The sequence below is a fragment of the Bombina bombina genome, chromosome 3 (assembly GCF_027579735.1).
Source record: "Bombina bombina isolate aBomBom1 chromosome 3, aBomBom1.pri, whole genome shotgun sequence".
Lineage (NCBI taxonomy): Eukaryota > Metazoa > Chordata > Amphibia > Anura > Bombinatoridae > Bombina > Bombina bombina.
Window position 1 is genome coordinate 1,018,448,640 of NC_069501.1, and position 24,964 is coordinate 1,018,473,603.

General features: G+C 40.5%; 1 protein-coding gene across 1 annotated transcript in view; it reads right to left on the reverse strand.

Moving 5' to 3' along the window:
* B4GALNT1 (beta-1,4-N-acetyl-galactosaminyltransferase 1) overlaps positions 1-24,964 on the reverse strand; it is a 407,445-nt gene that overhangs the window by 53,540 nt on the left and 328,941 nt on the right. Inside the window, exon 8 of the mRNA XM_053705522.1 lies at positions 23,772-23,962. Coding sequence (XP_053561497.1) covers positions 23,772-23,962 — 191 coding nt within the window. The remainder of the gene's footprint in view (positions 1-23,771; positions 23,963-24,964) is intronic.

The window sequence follows — 24,964 nt, forward strand, 5'->3', positions numbered from 1 at the left end:
ATGGTGCTTGTACCAGAATATTGTCCAAGTAGGGAGCTACTGCTATACCCCGGGGGCTGGCAACGGCCAGAAGAGCCCCTAGAACCTTTGTAAAAATTATTGGAGCAGTAGCTAGACCAAACAGAAGTGCAATAAACTGGAAGTGCTGGTCCAGGAACGCAAACCTTAGGAACTCGAAGTGATCCTTTTGTATTGGAACGTGAAGGTAAGCATCCTTCAGATCTATAGTGGTCATGAAATGTCCTTCCTGAACTAGAGGAAGGATGGACCTTATTGTCTCCATCTTGAACGAGGGGACATTTAGAAACTTGTTTAAGCACTTTAGGTCCAGAATCGGGTGGAAAGTTCCCTCCTTCTTTGGGACCACAAACAGGTTTCAATATTAGCTCATAGCTCTTTCTTCAATAGGAACCGGGACAATGACTCCTAGGGAGGACAGATCCTGCACACACTCCAGAAAGGCTTCCCTCTTTTCTGGCTTTGAAGACAGGCTTGAAAGGAGAAATCTGCCCTTGGGTGGTTGAGATTTGAAACCTATCTTGTATCCCTGAGCTATGACCTCCCGGACCCATGGGTCCTGTACGTCCCTGAACCAAGCATCTGAAAACAGCGACAGTCTGCCCCCTACATAATCCAGCGCCAGATCGGGGGCCGCGCCTTCATGCTGACTTGGTCTCAGCGGGCTTTTTGCTCTGCATGAATTTATTCCAGGATTGAGCTGGCTTCCAAGTACTCTTGGCTTGCTCTGGCTTAGAAGAAGACTGTTGTCGTTGGGATTTCTCAGAACGGAAGGAACGAAAATTAGAGCCTTGTCCCTTAGACTTGTTCTTTTTTTCCTGTGGTAGGAAGGCACCCTTGCCCCCTGTAACTGTGGAGGCCTGGACCAAATAAAATCTTTCCCTTAAAAGGAAGGGAAAGGAGTCTAGACTTAGAAGTCATATCCACAGACCAGGATTTCAGCCAGAGCACCCGACGGGTCTGCACTGAAAAAACAGAAACCTTAGCATTTAGGCGAATGATCTGCATGTTTGCATCACAGATAAAAGAATTAGCAATTCTTAAGGCCTTAATTCTTTCCTGGATAACGTCGAGGGGACCCTCCACCTCGATCAAATCCGATAAGGAGTCGCACATGTAGGACACAGCTCCAGCAACCGAGGCAACAGCCGCTGCCGGATGAAACAAGTATCCCGTATGCTGAAACTTTTTTCTGAGAAAAGTTTCCATCTTCTTATCCATCAGCTCTCTGAACGACAAGCTATCCTCAAGTGGGATAGTAGTATGCTTGGCCAGTGTGGAGATAGCACCATCCACCTTAGGGACAGAACCCCACAACTCCTAGTTCAAGAGGGACAGATCATGACTACAATAGATTTGATGGATGCTTACCTTCACGTGCCAATCCACAAGGATCACTTCAGAATTCTAAGATTTGCATTTCTAGACCAACACATCCAGTTTGTGGCCCTAATATTCGGTCTGGCGAATCTTTATGAAGGTTTTGGGAGCGCTGCTCGCGGTAGCTAGTACCAGAGGTATTGCAGTGGCACCTTATCTGGACGACATCTTGGTCCAGGCTTCATTATGCAGTGTAACAGAGGACCATTCGAGGACCCTTCTTCTCCTTCTTTGATCCCATGGATGGAAGATAAACAGGGAAAGAGCTCCCTGGTTCCCAGCAACGGAGTGGAATTTCTGAGCATGATCATACATTCCACATCCATGAAGATATTCCTTACAGATCAGAGACGTTGCAAGATTGCGTACACCTGTCTTGCCCTTCATACCTCCTTAAGGCCATCTGTGGCCAGTTGTATGGAGGGGATTGGGCTCATGGTATCCAGCATGTCATTCCATACGCCAGGTTCCATCTCAGACCTCTTCAGTTGTGCATAATGAGACAATGGAACGGCGATCACTCTCACTATCCCAACAGATCTCCCTGGACAACCGAACGAGGGAATCCCTCTCTTGGTGGATCTGCCCAGACCAACTGTCCCAGGGGGCATCCTTCTTGAGACCACGGACGCAAATTTGTCAGGATGGGGAGCTGTTTGGGGTGCCAGGAAGGCACAGGGCAGGTAGACTCGAGAGGAGTCGCTTCTTACTTTCAATATTCTGGAACTTCGAGCGATCTTCAACGCTCTGAGGGCATAGACCCTCCTGGGGTCGTCCCGATTCATCAGATTCCAATTGGACAACATTACCTCAGTGGATTATATCAACCATCAGGGGGAAACGAGAAGCTCCCTAACCATGAGGAAAGTATCTCGGATTCTGGAAAGGGCGGAGACTCACAACTGTTCGCTATCAGCAATCTACATTCCGGGTGTGGACAACTGGGAAGCGGATTTTCTCAGCAGACAATCGTTTAATCCGGGGGAATGTTCTCTCCATCCCAATGTGTTTGCGTAGATCTGCAACAGATGGGGACGCCGGAGATAGATCTCATGGCGTCCAGACTCAACTTCAAGCTATCCAGATACGGGTCGCTGTCCAGGGATCCCCAGGCACAGCTGATAGATGCCTTAGCGGTGCCTTGGGAGTTCAATCTAGCCTACATATTTCCATCGTTACCACTTCTACCTCGAGTAGAGGTCTGCATCAAGCAGGAGCAAGCTTCGGCTATTCTGATTGCTCCGTCGTGGCCGTGGAGGACGTGGTTTGCGGATCTGGTTGGGATGTGATCGTCTCCTCCATGGAGGTTACCTTGTCGCAGGGATCTGCTGGTTCAGGGTCCCTTTCTACATCAAAATCTTGATTCTCTGAGGCTGACTGTGTGGAGATTGAACGCTTAGTCCTAGCCAAGATAGGATTTTGTGAGAGGGTGATTGATACTCTCATTCAAGCCAGGAAGCCGGTCACTTGTCGCATCTATCATAAGGTGTGGAGGACCTACTTGTCCTGGTGTGAGGAACGTGGATATCTCTGGCATAAGGTTAGGGTATCCAGGATCCTGTCTTTCCTCCAGGATGGGCCGACAGATGCTTGCCGACAGTTCCTTAAAGGGACATATTTCGGCTTTATCGTTACTGTTACACAAGAAGCTTGCGGAGCTTCCTGATATTCAGTCTTTCATTCAGGCTCTGTCTAGGATCAGGCCTGTCTTTAGAAATTCCGCTCCCCCTTGGAGCTTAAACTTGGTACTTAAGATTTTGCAGAAGGCTTCGTTTGACCCATGTATTCGCTTGACATTAAAACTCTTTCTTGGAAGGTTCTACTCTTACTGGCTATTGCATCGGCACGCAGAGTCTCTGAGTTGGCGGCCTTGCAATGTGAGCCTCCTTATCTGTTTTTTCATGCCGATAAGAATATTCTTCGCACTGGGTTGGGATTTCTTCCTAAGGTGGTGTCGAACCGTAACATCAACCAGGAGATAGTGGTTCCTTCCTTGTGTCCTAACCCTTCTTCTTCAAAGGAAAGGTTGCTTCATAATTTGGATGTGGTTCGAGCCTTGAAATTCTATCTTCAGATGACGAAAGCATTCAGACAGACTTCATCTTTATTTGCTGTGTATTCGGGAAGCGCAGGGGGCCGAAGGCCTCTTCCACTTCCCTATCCTTTTGGTTGAAGAGCTTGATTCGCTTGGCCTATGAGACAGCAGAACATAAGACTCCTCAGAGGATTACGGCTCATTCAATTAGGGCTTTAAGAATGAGGCCTCTATGGATCAGATTTGAAAGGCGGCTACTTGGTCCTCCTTACATACTTTTACAAATTTGATGTTTTTGCTTTGGCGGAAGCAGTTTTTGGGAGAAAGGTTTTGCAGGGAGTGGTGCCCTCAGATTAGTGTCCGCTTTCTTTTTCCCTCCCGTTTTTTTTTTTCATTCAGTGTCCTCTAGAGCATGGGTATTTGTTTCCCACAAATAATAAATGAAGCCGTGGACTCTCCTCCCAAAACATAAATTATGCTTACCTGATAATTTCATTTCCATCTGTGGGAGGAGAGTCCAGAGCTCCCGCCCATTTCTCCTGTGGGCGCACCTACATTTACTTTTGTTCTTCTGGCACCATTTATACCCTGATATTTCTCCTACTGTTCCTTGTTTCCTCAGCAGAATGACTGGGGGATAAGGGGAGTGGGGGAGGTATTTCCCTCCTCCTGGTGGCCAGGTTCTTAATCCCCACAAGTAATGAATGAAGCCGTGGACTCTCCTCCCACAGATGGAAATGAAATTATCAGGTAAGCATAAATTATGTTTTGTCTATGTAGACTATTATAGTACCCAAGACTTCTACCCTGGTACTTGACACAAGAGAACTCTCTCTAGAATTATCTTCCATCCATGGGATAGAAGAAGACAGAGGAGAGATTCCGAATGGTCTACTCTCTGAAAAACTTATTGGAGAATGCTGCATTGGCCGGGAATCAAACCTGGGTCAACTACTTGGAAGGCAGCTATGCTCAACACTATACCAGCTAGACCAAACAGAAAATCAATAAACTGGAAGTGCTGGTCCAGGAACGCAAACCTTAGGAACTGGAAGTGGTCCTTGAGGATTAGTATGTGAAGGAAGCATCCTTCAACTTTATCGTGGTTATCAACTGCCTATTTTTCCATATAAACCCCTACACATATATAGACATGTATGCATACACATATTTAGACATATTTATACATTAGAGCTCTTTTTAGTCAAACACCTTGCCATATACCAAATTCCCTTTTAACCCATTTAAAATATTTTTATCAATATTAAAATTATGTTTTTAATTAACAAATTGTACATATGTAATACTTTATTTTAATATGTTTTTGATGTGTTTGTGGAACTTTTTTTAACCCTATCACTTTACTTTAGGTCTTAAGTCGCGCTAATTCTTCAAGTGTTTTTTGGGCTTTCACTAGAGCGCAACGCATAACGTATTAACTTGTAATATCAGTGCTATTTAGCACATTTGCAATATTCATTGAAAGTAATGGGTGCGCTAGAGCGATGTCAGCCGCACTAAACCATTTCTGGTAAATGTGATTTACCATGGACTTGTAATATTAAGTTGCGTGCTAATATTAGCGCAGTCCAGGGATACTGCTTATTGTGCCACTAATATGGCCTTTTATCCTTTTTTTCAGATCAAGGTTTAAAAAGTCATTATATTTTTTCTGTTAGAACATTTTGGACCATATTACGAGTGGCGCGCTAACAGTTACGCACAAGCTGTTTGTGCACGTCGGTATATTGCTCGTATTAGTTGAAAGTAAATGTGATCGATTAATCTCAATTTAAGTTAACACGCGTCAGGATTGTGCGTCCTCAGAGCTCTATGGGTAACTGCTTCGCAAAACAAAAAAGTGTCACAAAACACATCATAAAATGCATTATAAAGTTCAGTTATACTCATTATAACATTATCTAATAAAAATTATTTTAATAAAAATTGTGCCATAAAGTTATAAGGGCTCAAAGATATAAGGTCTCAGGTGTTCATGTCGGGCACATTTGAGAATATGCAATCGGGTTTGAGCGCGAATAGGGTGTTTTTTCCCACCTTTTTTGCATCATTCATTTTTATGGGAGAATATTTTAATGTACGCGCAATATCCATTTTGCGCACATCGGGTAAGTGCAAGAGTGAAAACTTTTTACTTTAAACTTGTAATTTGAGCGCTACCAAACACAGAAAAAGCTTGCTTCTAGCGGCATTAGTGCGCGGGTATTAATAATCGCTCCAGTTGTAATCTGTCTGTTTGACACATTGGCCTCTAGTTATCAAACCGTCAACCGCAAATACGCTGGAATTCCGCGGCGTATTTGTGGCGAGGCTGATTCGCTGTAGTTATCAAGCCCTACAGCCCGGCAAAAGTAGAATATAGTGACGTAACATACGATCCGCTGGTCTCAGTCCGACACAGATCGATGGTTACGTCACTACAGATGTTTCGAACGCAAGTTCAGCACAATCTGACTACTTTTGGAAGTTATCAAAAAACTAGCAGGTACGCTCGCCACTATTCCGGGCCAGCGTACCTGGAGGCGGCGGATCCCATAGGAATCAATGGGAGTCTGACAGCAGGGAGAGCTCATGTTCACTGCTGCCCGATATCCCCTTGATTCCTATGGGAAGTGTCTGCACCTAACACCCTAACATGTACCCCGAGTCTAAACTCCCCTAATCTGCCCCCCCTAAACCGCCGCTCCTGGACCCCGCCGCAAATAAATTCATTGTTTAACCCCTAAACCGCCGCACCCGGAGCCCTCCGCTCCTAACATTAAATAAAATTAACTAAAAATAACTAAGTACAAAAAATAAAAAAAACTAAATTACAGAAAATAAAAAAATATTACAAGAAGTTTAATCTAAATACACCTAATCTAAGCCCCCTAATAAAATATAAATGCCCCCCAAAATAATAAAATTCCCTACCCTAAACTAAATTACAAATATCCCTTAAAAGGGCCTTTTGCGGGGCATTGCCCCAAAGTAATCAGCTCTTTTACCAGCCCTTAAAAGGGCTTTTTGCGGGCATTGCCCCAAAGTAATCAGCTCTTTTACCTGTAAAAAAAAGAAATACAATCCCCCCCAACATTACAACCCACCACCCACACACCCCTACACTAAAACCCACCCGATCCCCCCTTAAAAAAACCTAACACTACCCCCTTGAAGATCACCCTACCTTGAGCCGTCTTCACCCAGCCGGGCACAAGCGGTCATCCGATCCGTCCAGAAGTCTTCATCGAATCCGGGCAGAAGAGGTCCTCCAAGCGGCAGATGTCTTCATCCAAGCGGCATCTTCTATCTTCAATCAACCGGAGCGGAGCCATCTTGAATCCAGCCGACGCGGAGCCATCCTCTTCTTCTGATGTCCTAACACTGAATGAAGGTTCCTTTAAATGATGTCATCCAAGATGGCGTCCCTCGAATTCCGATTGGCTGATAGGATTCTATCAGCCAATCGGAATTAAGGTAGGAAAAATCCGATTGGCTGATGTAATACATTGATTGAAGATAGAAGATGCCGCTTGGATGTAGACATCTGCCGCTTGGAGGACCTCTTATGCCCGGATTCGATGAAGACTTCTAGACGGATCGGATGACCGCTTGTGCCCAGCTGGGTGAAGACGGCTCAAGGTAAGGTGATCTTCAAGGGGGTAGTGTTAGGTTTTTTTAAGGGGGGATCGGGTGGGTTTTAGAGTAGGGGTGTGTGGGTGGTGGGTTGTAATGTTGGGGGGGGTATTGTATTTCTTTTTTTATAGGTAAAATAGCTGATTACTTTTGGGCAATGCCCCGCAAAAAGCCCTTTTAAAGGATGGTAAAAGAGCTGATTACTTTGGGGCAATGCCCCGCAAAAAGCCCTTTTAAGGGCTATTTGTAATTTAGTTTAGGGTAGGGAATTTTATTATTTTGGGGGGCTTTTTATTTTATTAGGGGGCTTAGATTAGGTGTAATTAGATTAAACTTCTTGTAATATTTTTTTATTTTCTGCAATTTTTAATTTTTTAATTTTGTACTTTAGTTATTTTTAGTTAATTTTATTTAATGTTAGGTAATTGTAGTTAATTAATTTAATGATAGTGTAGTGTTAGGTGTAATTGTAACTTAGGTTAGGATTTATTTTACAGGTAATTTTGTAGTTATTTTAGCTAGGTAGCTATTAAATAGTTAATAACTATTTAATAGCTATTGTACCTAGTTAAAATAAATACAAAGTTGCCTGTAAAATAAAAATAAACCCTAAAATAGCTACAATGTAATTATTAATTATATTGTAGCTATCTTAGGGTTTATTTTACAGGTAAGTATTTAGTTTTAAATAGGAATAATGTAGTTAATTATAGGAATATTTATTTAGATTAATTTACTATTTAAGTTAGGGGGGTGTAAGGGTTAGACTTAGGTTTAGGGGTTAATTCATTTAATTTAGTGGCGGCGGTGTAGGGGAGGTAGATTAGGGGTTAATCAATGTACTGTAGGTGGCGGCGGTGTAGGGGGGCAGGATAGGGGTTAATAAATGTAATGTAGGTGGTGGAGGGCTCCGGGTGCGGCGGTTCAGGGGTTAAACATTTAATTTATTTGCGGCCAGGTCCGGGATCGGCAGGATAAGGGTTAATAACTTTATGTAGGTGGCGGCGGTATAGGGGGCGGCAGATTAGGGGTTAATAGGTATAATGTAGGTGGCAGTGGGGTACGGGAGCGGCGGTTTAGGGGTTCATATATTTATTATAGTGGCAGCGGGGTCCGGGAGTGGCGGTTTAGGGGTTAATATATTTATTATAGTTGCGGCGGGGTCCGGGAGCGGCGTTTTAGGGGTTAATAAGTTTATTTAGTTGTGGCGGGGTCCCCGAGCTGCGGTATAGGGGGTAAAACAGTATAGTTTAGTGTGGGTGCTTAGTGACAGGCTAGCAAGAAAGCTGCGAAGTAGCCAATGAGCAGCGAGATCGATGACTGTCAGTGAACAACAGTCCGCTGCTCATCGCACCGTACTTGGTGCGCGGCTTCTTGACAGCTTTCTTGATAACTTTGTCGAACGTATTCAGGTCTGCGGCGGCAATGTTAGGCAAGCTTAGGCAAGCGTATTGGGCCGGCGAATGCAGGTAAATACGGAGCTTCCTAACTAGCGGCCATTCCCTTTTCTTTTACATCGAGTATATTCCAATCCATTAGAAAAGCTGTGTTAAGCGAGAGACTGATAAAGTCATACAGAAAACAATTACTTCAAGGTATTGCTGCTAAACTTGGTTCTACATGCTATTGAATCATAAGGTGTACTTAATTTATCACACATGGCTTCTCCATTTTGGCTTTATTTTTGCTAAATAAATCATGACACAGTGTAATATGTCATGTGTTGTTGTTCTTCTGAGGTTGTATTTACCTAATTTTCAGACCTCCTAAGGACCAGATGATTGTTATTATGTCCTGATATGTAAAACCATATATTTCAAAAAGGGTGTACTTTCTTTTTCACATGACTGTACATACACACACACACACACATATATATATATATACTGTATGTATATATATTTACACACACACACATACATATTTAGACATGTATATATGTATGTATCTCTATGTTAAAGCCCTTTGCATGCAATTTTCTTTATAAAACATTTTGATCAGACAGTGTTATTATGAGTGTAACTGTAATGTTAAATGTATTTTCTATGTGTATTGTGCAACTTTTTTGTCTTGCGTAACAGTTAACCGGTGCTCTGAAGCTGCGCTAACCTGACGTGTGTTAAATTAAATTGCGCTCAAGCAAAGGCGTTTACTTTCATCTTGTAATATGTGCACCACTTCCGAGGCACACAAAGAGATGTGGAAAAAAAACACCTTAGAGCTCACAAACAACATTTAGCGTGCCACTTGTAATCTATACCGAAATGCTGTAAGCAGTTTAAACAAGCTGATCTCACTGATTTATCTCACCAGCAGTATGCAGGCGCAGTTTGCTTAAAATTCACAATACACTTATTTAACTGACAGAAAAATAATTTATAGTAAACTAGAGGCAATGCCAGTTTAATTGTAGTAAAAACATTTCAGTTTAATTTGTATACAGAATCTAAAAGCATTAAAATACAAAATAGAAAGTGCGAAACGAATGTAATTAAACTTAAAAAATAAAGGGCTAGATTACAAGTGGAGCAGTATTTTGCACTTTTGCTATAGCGAAAACTCTGCTTGGATTTTTATTTTTGCGCTAGTCAGATTGCGCTGCTATTACAAATTGATCGTAAACTTTTTTTTTCTCTAGCGGTAACCCGATTGCGTTTTCGCATTCCCCCATAGAAGTCAATAGAGCAGAAAAACACCTGACTCTCGCACAAACACCATGACATATTCTCATTAGAGTATGTTCTCAAGTACCCCCCAACAGGCCAGGATTTCATTATAGCTGAACTAGTGCCCAGGTGAAATAATCAGCTGGGCTGAGAGCAGGTAAGTAACCATGATTCTAGTGATTAGCTGATTACTTCACCTGTGCACTGGTTCAGCTATCACAAAAACCTGGCCTGTTGTGGGGTACTTGAGGATCGCGGTTGAAAAACACTGCTTTACATAACAGAATATGTTCTATTTATTCATAAATATTTCTACATATATCTGTTTTTTAAAATATATATTTATACCTATATATATGTATGATTATATATAGGTTTATATATAAACATATATATATATAGGAATATCTATTTAGAAATACTTAGGATATATTCTGCTATGAACAGAACATTGGAATGTGAAACATTTACAGTAAACACAGTTAAACCTTAATTAAATATGAATATTGCATAAATATGTTTTCACAAGCTTTCATCTAATGCACTTAGCCAGTCATTCGACTGAAAACAAGCCGAGAAAGGAGGAACCATAGGGTGCAGTGGTTACTGTAGTTTAAATTTAAAAAATGACTTGCCTTAAAATGACCGTGGACTGGATACACCACAAGAGAAATAAATTTATCAGGTAAGCATAAATTGTGTTTTCTCTTGTAAGGTGTATCCAGTCCACGGATCATCCATTACTTGTGGGATACCAATACCAAAGCTAAAGTACACGGATGAAGGGAGGGACAAGGCAGGAACTTAAATGGAAGGAAACACTGCCTGTAAAACCTTTCTCCCAAATATAGCCTCCGAAGAAGCAAAAGTATCACATTTGCAAAATTTTGAAAAAGTATGAAGCGAAGACCAAGTCGCCGCCTTGCAAATCTGTTCAAAAGAAGCCTCATTTTTAAAGGCCCAAGTGGAAGCCACAGCTCTAGTGGAATAAGCTGTAATCCTTTCAGGAGGCTGCTGTCCAGCAGTCTCATAGGCTAAGCGGATTAAGCTTCTTAGCCAAAAAGAAGGAGAGGTTGCCGAAGCCTTTTGATCTCTCCTCTGTCCAGAGAAGACAACAAACCAAGCAGATATTTGACGAAAATCTTTAGTAGCTTGTAAGTAAAAACTTTAAAGCACGGACCACGTCCAGATTGTGAAACACAAGGATGGAACAACAATCTCTTGATTGATATTCTTGTTAGATACCACCTTAGGTAAAAACCCAGATTTGGTACGCAGGACTACCTTATCCGTATGAAAAATCAGATAAGGAGAATCACATTTTAAGGCAGATAACTCGGAGACTCTACGAGCCGAGGAAATAGCTACCAAAAAAAGGACTTTCCAAGATAAAAGTTTGATATCTATGGAATGAAGAGGTTCAAACGGAACTTCTTGAAGAACCTTAAGAACCAAGTTTAAGCTCCATGGTGGAGCAACCGGTTTAAACACAGGCTTGATTCTAACTAAAGCCTGACAAAATGCCTGAACGTCTGGAACATCTGCCAGACGCTTAACTAGCTGACAATCCTTTTTCCAAACCTTCTTGGAGAAAAGATAATATCCTAGGAATCCTGACATTACTCCATGAGTAACCCTTGGATTCACACCAATAAAGATATCTACGCCATACCTTATGGTAAATTTTCCTGGTGACAGGCTTTTGTGCCCGTATTAAGGTATCAATAACTGACTCGGAGAAGCCACGCTTTGATAAAATCAAGCGTTCAATCTCTAGGCAGTCAGCCGCAGAGAAATTAGATTTGGATGGTTGGAAGGACCCTGAAGTAGAAGGTCCTGTCTCAGAGGCAGACCATGGTGGAAAGGATGACATGTCCACTAGATCTGCATACCAGGTCCTGCATGGCCACGCAGGTGCTATCAGAATCACCGATGCTCTCTCCTGCTTGATTTTGGCAATCAGTCGAGGGAGCAGAGGAAACGGTGGAAAAACATAAGCCAGGTTGAAAGACCAGGGCGCTGCAAGAGCATCTATCAATGTCGCCTTGGGATCCCTGGACCTGGATCCGTAACACGGAAGCTTGGCGTTCTGGCGAGACGCCATGAGATCCAGTTCTGGTTTGCCCCAACGATGAATCAGTTGTGCAAATACCTCCGGATGGAGTTCCCACTCTCCCGGATGAAAAGTCTGACGACTTAGAAAATCCGCCTCCCAGTTCTCTACACCTGGGATATGGATAGCTGATAGGTGGCAAGAGTGAATCTCTGCCCAGCGAATTATTTTTGAACTTCTAACATCTCTAGGGAACTTCTTGTTCCCCCTTGATGGTTGATGTAAGCTACAGTCGTGATGTTGTCCGACTGAAATCTGATGTACCTCAGAGTTGCTAACTGATGCCAAGCCTGAAGAGCCTTGAATATCGCTCTTAGTTCCAGAATATTTATTGGAAGGAGAGACTCCTCCTGAGTCCACGATCCCTGAGCCTTCAGGGAGTTCCAGACTGCACCCCAACCTAGAAGGCTGGCATTTGTTGTTACAATTGTCCAATCTGGCCTGCGAAAGGTCATACATTTGGACAGATGGACCCGAGATAGCTACCAGGGAAAAGAATCCCTGGTCTCTTGGTCCAGATTCAGTTGAGGGGACAAATCTGTGTAATCCCCGCTCCACTGAGTGAGCATGCATAGTTGCAGCGGTCTGAGATGTAAGCGTGCAAACGGCACTATGTCCATTGCCGCTACCATTAAGCCGATTACTTCCATACACTGAGCCACAGAAGGGCGCGGAATGGAATGAAGAACCCGGCAGGAATTTAGAAGCTTTGATAACCTGGACTCCGTCAGGTGAATTTTCATTTCTATAGAATCTATCAGAGTCCCTAGAAAGGAAACTCTTGTGAGTGGGGATAGAGAACTCTTTTCCTCGTTCACTTTCCACCCATGCGACCTCATAAATGCCAGTACTACGTCCGTATGAGACTTGGCAATTTGGAAGTTTGACGCCTGTATCAGGATGTCGTCTAAATAAGGGGCTACTGCTATGCCCCGCGGCCTTAGGACCGCCATAAGCGACCCTAGAACCTCTGTAAAGATTTTCGGGGCTGTAGCTAATCTAAAGGGAAGAGCTACAACTGGTAATGCCTGTCTTGAAAGGCAAACCTGAGAAACCGATGATGATCTTTGTGTATTGGAATGTGAAGATAAGCATCCTTTAGATCCACTGTAGTCATATATTGACCCTCCTGGATCAGTGGTAGGATGGTACGAATAGTTTCCATCTTGAACGACGGAACTTTGAGGAATTTGTTTAAGATCTTTAGATCCAAAATTGGTCTGAAGGTTCCCTCTATTTTGAGAACCACAAACAGATTTGAGTAAAAACCCTGTTCCTGTTCACTCCCATAACTAGGAGGTCTCGTACACAGTGTAAGAATGCCTCTCTCTTTATCTGGTGTGCAGATAATTGTGAAAGGTGAAATCTCCCTTTTGGGGGGGAAGCTTTGAAGTCCAGAAGATATCCCTGGGATATAATTTCCAACGCCCAGGGATCCTGAACATCTCTTGCCCACGCCTGGGTGAAGAGTGAAAGTCTGTCCCCTACTAGATCCGTTACCGGATAGGGGGACGTTCCTTCATGCTGTCTTAGAGGCAGCAGCAGGCTTTTTTGACCTGCTTACCTTTTTTCCAGGTCTGGTTTGGTCTCCAGATTGTCTTAGATTGAGCAAAAGTTCCCTCTTGTTTATTATTAGAGGAAGTTGATGCCGCACCTGCCTTGAAGTTTTGAAAGGCACGAAAATTAGACTGTTTGGCCCTAGATTTGGACCTGTCCTGAGGAAGGACATGACCTTTTCCTCCAGTGATATCAGCAATAATCTCCTTCAAACCAGGCCCGAATAGGGTCTGCCCCTTGAAGGGAGTGTTAAGTAGCTTAGATTTTGAAGTCACGTCAGCTGACCATGATTTAAGCCATAGCGCTCTGCGCGCCTGTATAGCAAAACCAGAATTCTTAGCCGTTAGTTTAGTCAAATGAACAATGGCATCAGAAATAAAAGAATTGGCTAGCTTAAGTGCTCTAAGTTTGCCAAGTATGTCATCCAATGGAGTCGCTACCTGTAAAGCCTCTTCCAAAGACTCAAACCAGTACGCCGCAGCAGCAGTGACAGGGGCAATGCATGCAAGGGGCTGTAGGATAAAACCTTGTTGAATAAATATTTTCTTAAGGTAACCTTCTAATTTTTTATCCATTGGATCTAAAAAAGCACAACTGTCCTTGACAGGAATAGTAGTACGCTTTGCTAGAGTAGAAACGGCTCCCTCCACCTTAGGGACTGTCTGCCATAAGTCCCGTGTGGTGGCGTCTATTGGAAACATTTTTCTAAAAATAGGAGGGGAAGAGAACGGCACACCTGGTCTATCCCATTCCTTATTAATAATTTTTGTAAACCTTTTAGGTATTGGAAAAACATCAGTACACACCGGCACTGCAAGTATTTATCCAGTCTACACAATTTCTCTGGCACTGCAATGGAAACACAGTCATTCAGAGCAGCTAAAACCTCCCTAAGCAACACGCAGAGGTGTACAAGCTTAAATTTAAATGTAGAAATATTAGAATCAGGTATCTTCCTGAGTCATTAACATCACCCACTGACTGAAGCTCTCTTACCTCAGCTTCTGCATATTGTGAGGCAGTATCAGACATGGTTCTTAAAGCGTCAGTATGCTCTGCATTTTGTCTCACCCCAGAGCTATCTCGCTTACCTCTAAGTTCAGGTAGTCTGGCTAATACCGCTGACAGTGTATTATCCATGACTGCCGCCATGTTTTGTAAAGTAAACGCTATGGGCGCCCTAGATGTACTTGGCGCCATTTGAGCATGAGTCCCTTAAGCGGGAGTCAAAGGGTCTGACACGTGGGGAAAGTTAGTCGGCATAACTTCCCCCTCGTCAGATTCCTCTGGTGATAACATTTTTTAAAAGACAGAAAATGATCTTTATTGCCTAAAATGAAATCAGTACATTTGGTACACATTCTAAGAGGGGGTTCCACCATGGCTTTTAAACATAATGAACAAGGAGTTTCTTCTATGTCAGACATGTTTATACAGACTAGCAATGAGACTAGCAAGCTTGGAAAACACTTTAAATCAAGTTAACAAGCAAATATAAAAAATGGTACTGTGCCTTTAAGAGAAACAAATTTGTCAGAATTTGAAAAACAGTGAAAAACAGTGAAAAAATGTAGTAAATCAAACGACATTTTTACAGTGTATGTAATAGACTAGCAGAGCATTGCACCCACTTGCAAATGGATGATTAACCCCTTTGTTCAAAAAACGGATCAAAAAAACGAAATAGACGTTTTTTAACAGTCACAACCAACTGCCACAGCAAGCTGTAGCCCTACCTTCCCCAATAAACGACTTTGGAAAGCCTTTGGGCCATTTAGAGATGTCCTATAGCATTCAGAGGGCCTTTGACGGAATCTGGATGTCTTAGTTTGTAATTTTAACTGCACAAAAAAACGTTAAAATAGGCCCCTCCCACTCATAGTAACACAGTGGAAAGCCTCAGGAAACTCTTTCTAGGCAAAATTTAAGCCAGCCATGTGGAAAAAACTAGGCCCCAATAAAGTTTTATCACCAAAGTATATATAAAAACGATTAAACATGCCAGCAAACGTTTTATATTGTAAATATCATAAGGGTATTACCCCTGGGAGTAAGCATGATACCAGTCATTATTAAATCACTGTATTCAGGCTTAACTTACATTAATCCGGTATCAGCAGCATTTTCTAATGTTTTCCATCTCGAGAAAAAAATTATAACTGCACATACCTGATAGCAGAATAAACTGCACGCCATTCTTTCGCTGAAGTTTTACCTCATCTGTGTAATCCCCTCAGACATATGTGAGAACAGCAATGGATCTTAGTTACAACCTGCTAAGATCATAGAAACCTCAGGCAGATTTTTCTTCTATTTACTGCCTGAGATAAAATAGCACAACTCCGGTACTATTTAAAAATAACAAACTTTTGATTGAAGAAAATAAACTAGCTATATTTAACCACTTTCTCTTACGACCTCCTTGCTTGTTGAGAGTTGCAAGAGAATGACTGGCTATGACAGTTAGGGGAGGAGCTATATTGCAGCTCTGCTGTGGGTTTCCTCTTGCAACTTCCTGTTGGGAATGAGAATATCCCACAAGTAATGGATGATCCGTGGACTGGATACACCTTACAAGAGAAATAAAGCTTTTAACCCCTAAAGTGCCATCCCCCACATCGCTAACACTAAGTGCAGAACACCGTTAAATCCAGCACAACCATTGGCTGCACACTCTAGTGACCTATTTATAACTGACTCTAATTGGCCACAGCAGAGAAGGTAACACAAGTTACAACATGGCAGCTCCCAGTGTTTTATAGACACTAAAACTTTACACTTATTTTGTCACTTTTTAAATAACTAATGAAACTCTAAAAAATACATCTACATGTTAGTCATGGACTAATCTTTTCTTTGAATACATCATTCTATCTAGCATGTATTTAGTGTTTAATGTCCCTTTAACCCTAAACCGCAGCCCCCCCACATCGCCGACACTAACTAAATCAATAAAGTTATTAACCCCTAAAGCGCCGTTCCCCAACATCGCCAACACTAACAAAACCTTTTAAACCCTAAACCGCACCCCCCATCACCAACACTACCTAAACATATTATCCCCTAAACCGCCGTTCCTAAACATCGCCAAGACTAACTAACAGCTAGATTACGAGTTTTGCGTTATGAGTGAAAAAGCAGCGTTATGGCTTTTTCACTACCGCTGCTATTACGAGTCTTGTCAAAAAAGCTGTACCGCACACTTTTTTGGCCGTAACGCAAATTAACTTACGCAATTTGCGTAAAGTCTTTTTTCAATGGGACTTCCATAGCGCCGACATTACAAGCTTTTTCTGGGAGGTCAAAAAGTGAGCGGTACAGCTTATCCCGCAAGATTCGTAACGCAATCTAAAGTCATTAGTTATGAGTTTTACGCTACAAAGTTGTAACATAAAACTCATAACTAAAGTGTTAAAAAGTACACTAACACTTATAAACTACCTATTAACCCCTAAACCGAGGCCCTCCCGCATTGCAAACACTAAAATAAAATTATTAACCCCTAATCTGCTGCTCCCGACATCGCCACCACTATAATAAACATATTAACCCGTAAACCGCCACACTCCCGCCTGGCAAACACTAGTTAAATATTATTAACCCTTAATCTGCTGTCCCTAACATCGCCGCAACCTACATTACAGTTATTAAACCCTAATCTGCCGCTCCTGACATCGCCGCCACTATAATAAACATATTAACCCCTAAACCGCCGCACTCCCACCTCGTAAACAATAGTAAATATTATTAGCCCCTAATCTGCTGTCCCTAACATCGCCGCAACCTACATTACAGTTATTAACCCCTAATATGCCGTCCCCAACGTCGCCGCCACTATACTAAATTTATTAACCCCTAAACCAAAGTCTAACCCTATCCCTAACACCCCCTAACTTAAATATAATTAAAATAAATCTAAATAAAAATTCCTATAATTACCTAAATAATTCCTATTTAAAACTAAATACTTACCTATAGAATAAACCCTAAGCTAGCTACAATATAACTTATAGTTACATTGTAGCTATTTTAGGGTTTATTTTTATTTTACAGGCAAGTTTGTATTTATTTTAACTAGGTAGAATAGTTACTAAATAGTTATTAACTATTTACTTACTACCTAGCTAAAATAAATACATATTTACCTGTAAAATAAAACCTAACCTGAGTTACACTAACACCTAACCTTACACTACAATTAAATAAATTACCTAAATTAAATACAATTATCTAAATTACAAAAAAACAAACACTAAATTACACAAAATAAAAAAAGAAATGATCAGATATTTAAACTAATTACACCTAATCTAATAGCCCTATCAAAATAAAAAAAGACCCTCCAAAAAAAAAACAGCCTAAACTAAACTACCAATAGGGCGTTTTGCGGGGCATTGCCCCAAAGATATCAGCTCTTTTACCTGTAAAAAAAAACTTACAAACACCCCCCCCAACAGTAAAACCCACCAACCCCCAAATAAAATCCTAACTAAAAAAACCTAAGCTCCCCATTGCCCTGAAAAGGGCATTTGGATGGGCATTGCCCTTAAAAGGGCATTTAGCTCTTTTTCAATTGCCCAAACCCTAATCTAAAAATAAAACCCACCCAATAAACCCTTAAAAAAAACCTAACACTAACCCCCGAAGATCCACTTACAGTTTTGAAGACCAGATATCCATCATCAACGAAGCCGGGAAAAGTCTTCATCCAAGCAGCCAGAAGTCCTCAACGAAGCCGGGAGAAGTCTTCATCCAAGCCAGCAGAAGTGGTCCTCCAGACGGGCAGAAGTCTTCATCCAGATGGCATCTTCTATCTTCATCCTTCAGACGCGGATCGGCTCCATCTTCAAGACATCCGGAGTGGAGCATCCCCTTCAATCAAAGTCTTCTTCCCGAATGAAGGTTCCTTTAAGTGATGTCATCCAAGATGGCGTTTCTTGAATTCCGATTGGCTGATAGAATTCTATCAGCCAAACTGAATGAAAGGTGAAAAAATCCTATTGGCTGATGCAATCACCCAATAGGATTGAGCTTCAATCCTATTGGCTGATCCTATCAGTCAATCAGAATTCAAGGGACACCATCCTGGATGACGTCACTTAAAGGAACCTTCATTTGGGAAGAAGACTTCGATTGAAGAGGATGCTCCGCGCCGGATGTCTTGAAGATGGACCCGCTCCGCGTCGGAAGGATGAAGATAGAAGATGCCGTCTGGATGAAGACTTCTGCCCGTCTGGAGGACCACTTCTGCCGGCTTGGATGAAGACTTCTCCCGGCTTCATTGAGGACTTCTTGCCGGCTTGGATGAAGACTTCTCCCGGCTTCGTTGAGGATGGATGTCCGGTCTTCAAAACTGTAAGTGGATCTTCGGGGGTTAGTGGTAGGTTTTTTTAAGGGTTTATTGGGTGGGTTTTATTTTTAGATTAGGGTTTGGGCAATTGAAAAAGAGCTAAATGCCCTTTTAAGGGCAATGTCCATCCAAATGCCCTTTTCAGGGCAATGGGGAGCTTAGGTTTTTTTAGTTATGATTTTATTTGGGGGGTTGGTTGTGTGGGTGGTGGGTTTTAATGTTGGGGGGGGTGTTTGTATTTTTTTTTACAGGTAAAAGAGCTGATTTCTTTGGGGCAATGCCCTGCAAAAGGCCCTTTTAAGGGCTATTGGTAGTTTAGTTTAGGCTAGGGTTTTTTTTTATTTTGGGGGGCTTTTTTATTTTGATAGGGCTATTAGATTGGGTGTAATTAGTTTAAATATCTGATAATTTCTTTTTTTATTTTGTGTAATTTAGTGGGTTTTTTTTTGTAATTTAGGTAATTGTATTTAATTTAGGTAATTTATTTAATTGTAGTGTAAGGTTAGGTGTTAGTGTAACTCAGGTTAAGTTTTATTTTACAGGTAAATTTGTATTTATTTTAACTAGGTAGCTAGTAAATAGTTAATAACTATTTAGTAACTTTTCTACCTAGTTAACATAAATACAAACTTGCCTGTAAAATAAAAATAAACCCTAAGATAGATACAATGTAACTATTAGTTATATTGTAGCTAGATTAGGGTTTATTTTATTGGTAAGTATTTAGTTTTAAATAGGAATTATTTAGGTAATGATAGTCATTTTTATTTAGATTTATTTTAATTATATTTAAGTTAGGGGGTGTTAGGGTTAGACTTAGGTTTAGGGGTTAATAAATTTAGTATAGTGGCGGTGATGTTGGGGCGGCAGATTAGGGGTTAATAAATGTAGCTAGGTTGCGGCGATGTTAGGGGCGGCAGATTAGGAGTTAATAATATTTAACTAGTGTTTGCAAGGCTGGAGTGCGGCGGTTTAGGGGTTAATATGTTTATTATAGTGGCGGCGATGTCCAGAGCGGCAGATTAGGGGTTAATAAGTATAATGTAGGTGTCGGCGATGTCGGGGGCGGCAGATTAGGGGTTAATAAGTGTAAGATTAGGGGTGTTTAGGGGTGTTAGGTGTAAACATAAATTTAGTTTCCCCATAGGAATCAATGGGGCTGCATTACTGAGCTTTACGCTGCTTTTTTGCAGGTGTTAGGCTTTTTTTCAGCCGGCTCTCCCCATTGATGTCTATGGGGAAATTGTGCACAAGCACATAAAACCAAGTCACTGCAGCTTTCAGAAGCGCTGGTATTGGAGTGCGGTATGGAGCTCAATTTTGCTCTATGTTCACTTCTTGCCTAATAACGCCGGGTTTTTATAAACCTGTAATACCAGCGCTGTAGGGAAGTGAACGGTGACAATAACTTGCAACTTAGCAGCACACCGCTCATAACGCAAAACTTGTAATCTAGCCGATTACCACTAAATAAAGTATTAACCCCTAAACCGCCATTCCCCAACACCACCGATACTAACTAAACCTATTAACCCCTAAACCGCACCCCCACATCGCAACAACCTAAATTAAACTGTATTAACCCCTAACCGTAACCCTAACACCCCCTAACTTTAACATAATTAAAATAGAGCTAAATTGAAGTTACAATTACTAGCTAAATAATATCTATTTAAAACTAAATACAAACTGACCTGTGAAATAAAAATGAAACCTAAGCTAGCTACAACATAACTAATAGCTATATTGTAGCTAGCTTAGGTTTTACTTTTATTTCACAGGTAAGTTTGTGCTTATTTTAACTAGGTAGACTAGTTAGTAAATAGTTATTAAGAGCTTTTTAAATCCAATTGGCTGATTTGAACAGCCAATATGATTTAAGCAGCTCTAATTACTATTGGCTGATTTAAATGCAATGGTACCCCCAGTATAAAAGGGGTACCTTGCATTTGAATCCTCAGTGTGCGGCGGACGATCGCATGAAGAGGACCTCCACGTCGAATTGATGGACCTCCGCAGGAATGAAGAAGATGCCGGTCCCTTGATTGATGAAGATAGAGCCGCATGGATGAAGATGGAGTCGCTGGGATGAAGATCGTTCAAGCCGGACTTCAGCAACTGTGAGTACCTAAAGAGGGGTTAGTGTTAGGTTCTTTTAAGGTGTTTTTTTTTTTAGATTAGGGCTAACGGGCAATCTTAGAAGAGCTGAATGCCCTTTAAAGGGCAGTAAAAGAGCTGAATGCCCTTTTAAGGGCAATGCCCATACACATGCCCTTTTCAGGGCAATGTGAAGATTAGGTTTAACAACTTTATTTTTATTTTGTGGGTTTGGGGGTGGGGGTTTGTATAATGTTAGGGGGTGTTTGATTTTTTTTTTTAGCAAAAGAGCTGTTAACTTTAGGGCAATGCCCTACAAAAGGCCCTTTTAAGGGCCATTGGTAGTTTATTATAGATTAGTTTCTTCATTTTAGTGTTTTTTTTTAAACAGGGTATTAGAATAGGAATAATTTTTATTGTTTGGATAATTTCATTAGTTCTTTTTTGTAATGGTATTTTTTTTTTTTTTTGTAATTTTAGTGTTTTTTATTTTTTGTAATGGTAGGTTTTTTATTTTTGTAATGTTAGTTTTTTTTAATGTTAGGTTTTAGTGTAAGACAGCTTATGTTTTACTTTTATTTCACAGGTAAGTTTGTATTTATTTTAACTAGGTATTTAGTATATAGTTAATAACTATTTACTAACTAGTCTACCTAGTTGAAATAAAAGTAAAACCTAAGCTAGCTTAGGTTTGTTTTATTTTGCAGGTAAGTTTGTATTTAGTTTTAAATAATATTTAGTTAATAATTGCAACTTTAATTTAGCTCTATTTTAATGATGCTAAAGTTAGGGGGTGTTAGGTTTAAGGGTTAATATAGTTTAATTTAGGTTGTTGCAATGTGGGGGCCGGTGGTTTAGGGGTTAATAGGTTTAGTTCATTTTGAAGATGTTTGGGAACGGCGTTTTAGGGGTTAATAGGTTTAGTTAGTGTCGGCGATGTCAGGGAGATGCGGTTTAGGGGTTAACAGGTTTAGTTAATGTTGGCGATGTGTGTGGGGGTGCAGTTTAGGAGTTAATAGGTTTAGTTAGTGTCGGCGAGGAACTGAGGTTTGGGGGTTAATAGGTTTTAGTTTGTGTGGGTGATGTTTGTGAAAGGCGGTTTAGGGGGTAATATGTTTAGTTCGTGTCAGCGATGTTTCAGAATGGCGGTTTAGGGGTTAATAGATTTAGTTTGTGTCGACAATGTCAGGGAACGGCGGTTTAGGGGTTAATAGCTTTATTTAGTGATTTAGATAGTATCGGCGATGTTGGGGATGTGCGGTTTAGGGGTTAATAGATTTAGTTAGTGTTGGCGCTGTGGGGGGTTCCGGTTTAGGGGTTAATAGGTTTAGATAGAGTCGGCGATGTCGGGGAACGGCGGTTTAGGGTTTAATAGCTTTATTTAATTATTTAGACTTAGTGTCGGCGATGTGCGGTTTACATTAGGAACAATGAAAAATTCTAAATTTATTAATTTTTTTGAATTTTTCGGGATGTGTTAAATCGGAAATTCGGATGCATCTGAATCTCCAAATTTGGCAAAATTCGTCCGAAAAACAAATTCGGCTGAAACGAAATGCACATTTCTAATACATATATATTTATAGGTTTATATGTGTATACTGTATATGTCTGTAAATTCATATATACACATACAAATACATTAATATATATGTACACAAATATAGACATATATATATATATATATACGCACATTTTAAGACCTGTATATGTATGAATCTCAATGTTAAAGTCCTTCGGCTGCTTTTTATTTCTAACACCTGATATCTTTGAGCCCTTATAACTCTTGTGTGCAATATTTTTTAAATATTTTTTATTACACAGTGTTAATATAAGTGTAGCTGTACTTTGTCATGATTTTTTTACGTGCTTTCTGCAACTTTTTATTTTCGGAAATCAGTTAACCACAGCTCTGAGATCACGGTAAACATTCTCAAATAAATCAAGATTGCACTAGCGATTATGCACAAGTTGTAATATCAGCGCAATGGAAAGGGGGCGCAAACGATTGCAATAACGCTAGCGCAATAGTTTGCAAGTCAATTGTAATCTAGCCCATAATCTGAAGTGTAAAGTAAACTAAAATACAAAGCACAAAAGTGTAAATGCAGCAGAACTGTCATGTTATGCAGTTCTATATTGCACTGGGCTTCTCTCTTCTTTACATACAGAAATGCAGGGAATGCCCCTCAGAGAAGTATAGAAAAAAATCTGCCTTTTTAAAATTTTGTGAGGGATCTCGCAGTGCTGGAGGATCATTTTAGAACATCTAACTTGAGTGGATAGCTTTAGATAATTTAAGTACTATATGCAGTTAAATGAATTAGTAATAAATAATTTCATATGTAATGTTTAATTAAAATTTGATTATATTCTACTTTAATTTTGAGGCCAAATCTTTAGCATAATTGTGAATAAAATGTAATGTGGCCATGTGCCAATACGGCAATTAATGAATCATTGTTCAACCCTCCATATAAAAATACATACTATGCGGCCGATCGGGCAGATTGCTATCCGCCGCCTCAGAGGAGGCATATGAGTTAAGGAGCAGCGGTCTTAAGACCACTGCTTCTTAACTCCTGTTTCAAACTCCATCCATTATGTTTCATTTAATGGAATCCATATTAATACCTGGAAATTGTGCTAGTGTTTCAGACACTGCACTAATTACATAGTATAACCTAAGCTTTGGACAACTTCTAGTCATGTGACAGCAGACGGCGTCCTTAATTGTGTCAGCACTTGGATGAAAGCCAAAGTATTGGGTAATGACTGAGCACTAGAATGAGAATCTTGTTTGGTTCACTGTATATTTATGTTGGACGATAGTGTAAGTTTCTAAGATACAGAGTTTAATGTCCTTATAAAGTATATGCAATACAACCCAATGATATTAAAACATTTTTTTACGTGTACCTTTCCAAATGGCATTATAAATTGTTCGATAAATGGTCCCTTAACCTTCTGCGGTGTTTCACTGTCATCGGCAATTATAATGGTGATGGTGGGGTAAAACTTCCTGATGCTGTCTATCAAGTTCTGCAGCTTGTCATAACGAAGGAATGTCTTAGTTGCTATGGTGACAAGAGTGCTGATGTTGTACTTGGCTAAAAGAATATAAACAAGCACAATATATTAATGTAATATGATACTGTATACATTTGCAAAGTCGTTTTGTACACTGTGTATCATGCAATTAACAGTATACCCAAACAAAGGCCCAGAATATAATATCTGGTGCAAAAAGGATTTTTTAATGAGTCTCACTGGCATTTAGTAATAGTGTCTTAATGAAAATATTATAATATTTGTAGAAACATATTGATAGATGTGCTGTAGTTGATAGATGTGCTGTTGTTAGTATAGTGGCTTCTTGTGACAGCATGAAAAATTGTGCAGCTATTGTTAAAGGACATTAAACTGTAAAAATGTCCATCAAGCATATGAAAGAGAACTATTTAATCATGTTAAAATATTTTTTGCATGAAAAAAAAGTTAAAGCTTTTTTTATGACCCTGAAACTAACAGAAAGTGCATGTTAGTGCACAAACTGGTTTGTGCTATCAAAGCTTATTGACAGTTTTTTAAATTTAAAAAAAAAAAAAAAAAACATTAAAGGCAATACGACCAAGCAGAAGTTTGTATAATAGTGAGAGTTATGGCTTCTGATTTGTTTAACCACCCAACAGCAAAAAACTAAAAACAATTAATGATGCAGGGTGGACAGGAGCTCATCGTTACAACTCAATCCTTGGGGTCAAATGGTTAAAAACATAATTTATTCTTACCTGATAAATTTATTTCTCTTGTGGTGTATCCAGTCCACGGATCATCCATTACTTGTGGGATATTCTCCTTCCCAACAGGAAGTTGCAAGAGGATCACCCACAGCAGAGCTGCTATATAGCTCCTCCCCTAACTGTCATATCCAGTCATTCGACCGAAAACAAGCAGAGAAAGGAGAAACCCTAGGGTGCAGTGGTGACTGTAGTTTAAAATTAAAAAATACCTGCCTTAAAATGACAGGGCGGGCCGTGGACTGGATACACCACAAGAGAAATAAATTTATCAGGTAAGCATAAATTATGTTTTCTCTTGTAAGGTGTATC